Here is a 1,013-nt window from a genome sequence, read left to right on the forward strand (position 1 = left end):
CCTATATATAAAATAATCTGACATTTTTACCATATATCCAGTAGATGGAAACCTTACCTGTTCTCATGGAATTCCCCCTCATAGAAAGAGCCGTTGGGAAATGTGTACCGCCCTCTACCATGAAACCGATTGTTCGAAAATTCTCCCTCGAAACTGCTACCTCCTGGATGTGTCAAAATTCCATTTCCATTCATCTTGTCTTTTTCCCACTGCCCCTTATAACAAGTGCCATCTGCTGATGAATGAACCCCTTCCCCTTGTCTTTCAACTGACCCATCATCCGTCAGAATGTACTCGCCATCTAAATTCAATAATGTACAAAGGCATATAGTGACCTCTAAATTATGCGCTAAAAAATCTCACTTATCATTATTACTATCATTATTCCATTATTATTATTATTATTATTATTATTATTATTATTATTATTATTATTATTGTTATTATTATTATTATTATTATTATTAATTAGCCAAGTAAAATATCATGCTCTAATACTATTACTGCACTAGTTTAGACTATATGAATGATATTCCCATTAAATCCCAGTGGTCCAACAGTAAGAAAATATAGAAAGAGGAACTGATGTTGTAAAATTTTCTTGATATAAAAGGTATTTCAAACTTGTTTTGCATTTTAAAACTGATAATCCAGAATAAATAATTTAATTACTTATGAATAAAAACCACATTAATTAAACAAAAATAAAATAATAATAATAATAATAATAATAATAAAATATAATTACAATGTAGAACAAATTACACCTACCATACTTGTCTCCATTTGGAAAAATGTAAATTCCAACTTGAACAGCAGCTTTTTCTTCTTCTTTTGGTTCACCTTTCTTTCCTTTGCCTTAAATATAAATGAAACAGGCTACAGTAAATTTAATAACCACGTAAATAGTGTAGGCCTACGCCATAATAACATATTGTACAACTGGCAGACCTCGCGTTGTGCATGCTAAAAACCTAGTGTTGATCATGTTAAGTGAGAGACGGAAAACAATT

The 1,013-nt window shown here is 30.5% G+C and overlaps 1 protein-coding gene across 1 annotated transcript; it reads right to left on the minus strand.

Annotated features, from left to right (window-relative positions):
- Nucleotides 1–26: 26 nt before the first annotated feature.
- Nucleotides 27–858, minus strand: LOC117113316 (radial spoke head 1 homolog; the record flags this gene model as incomplete). The annotated part of the gene is made up of 2 exons (XM_033256623.1): nucleotides 27–301; nucleotides 772–858. Coding segments are annotated over 2 exons (335 nt in total), but the record flags the coding sequence as incomplete, so codon positions are not given.
- Nucleotides 859–1,013: the final 155 nt, after the last annotated feature.

The sequence above is a fragment of the Anneissia japonica genome, unplaced genomic scaffold, assembly GCF_011630105.1.
Source record: "Anneissia japonica isolate Jap-2015-1 unplaced genomic scaffold, ASM1163010v1 scaffold79294_len1013_cov120, whole genome shotgun sequence".
Classification (NCBI taxonomy): Eukaryota; Metazoa; Echinodermata; class Crinoidea; order Comatulida; family Comatulidae; genus Anneissia; species Anneissia japonica.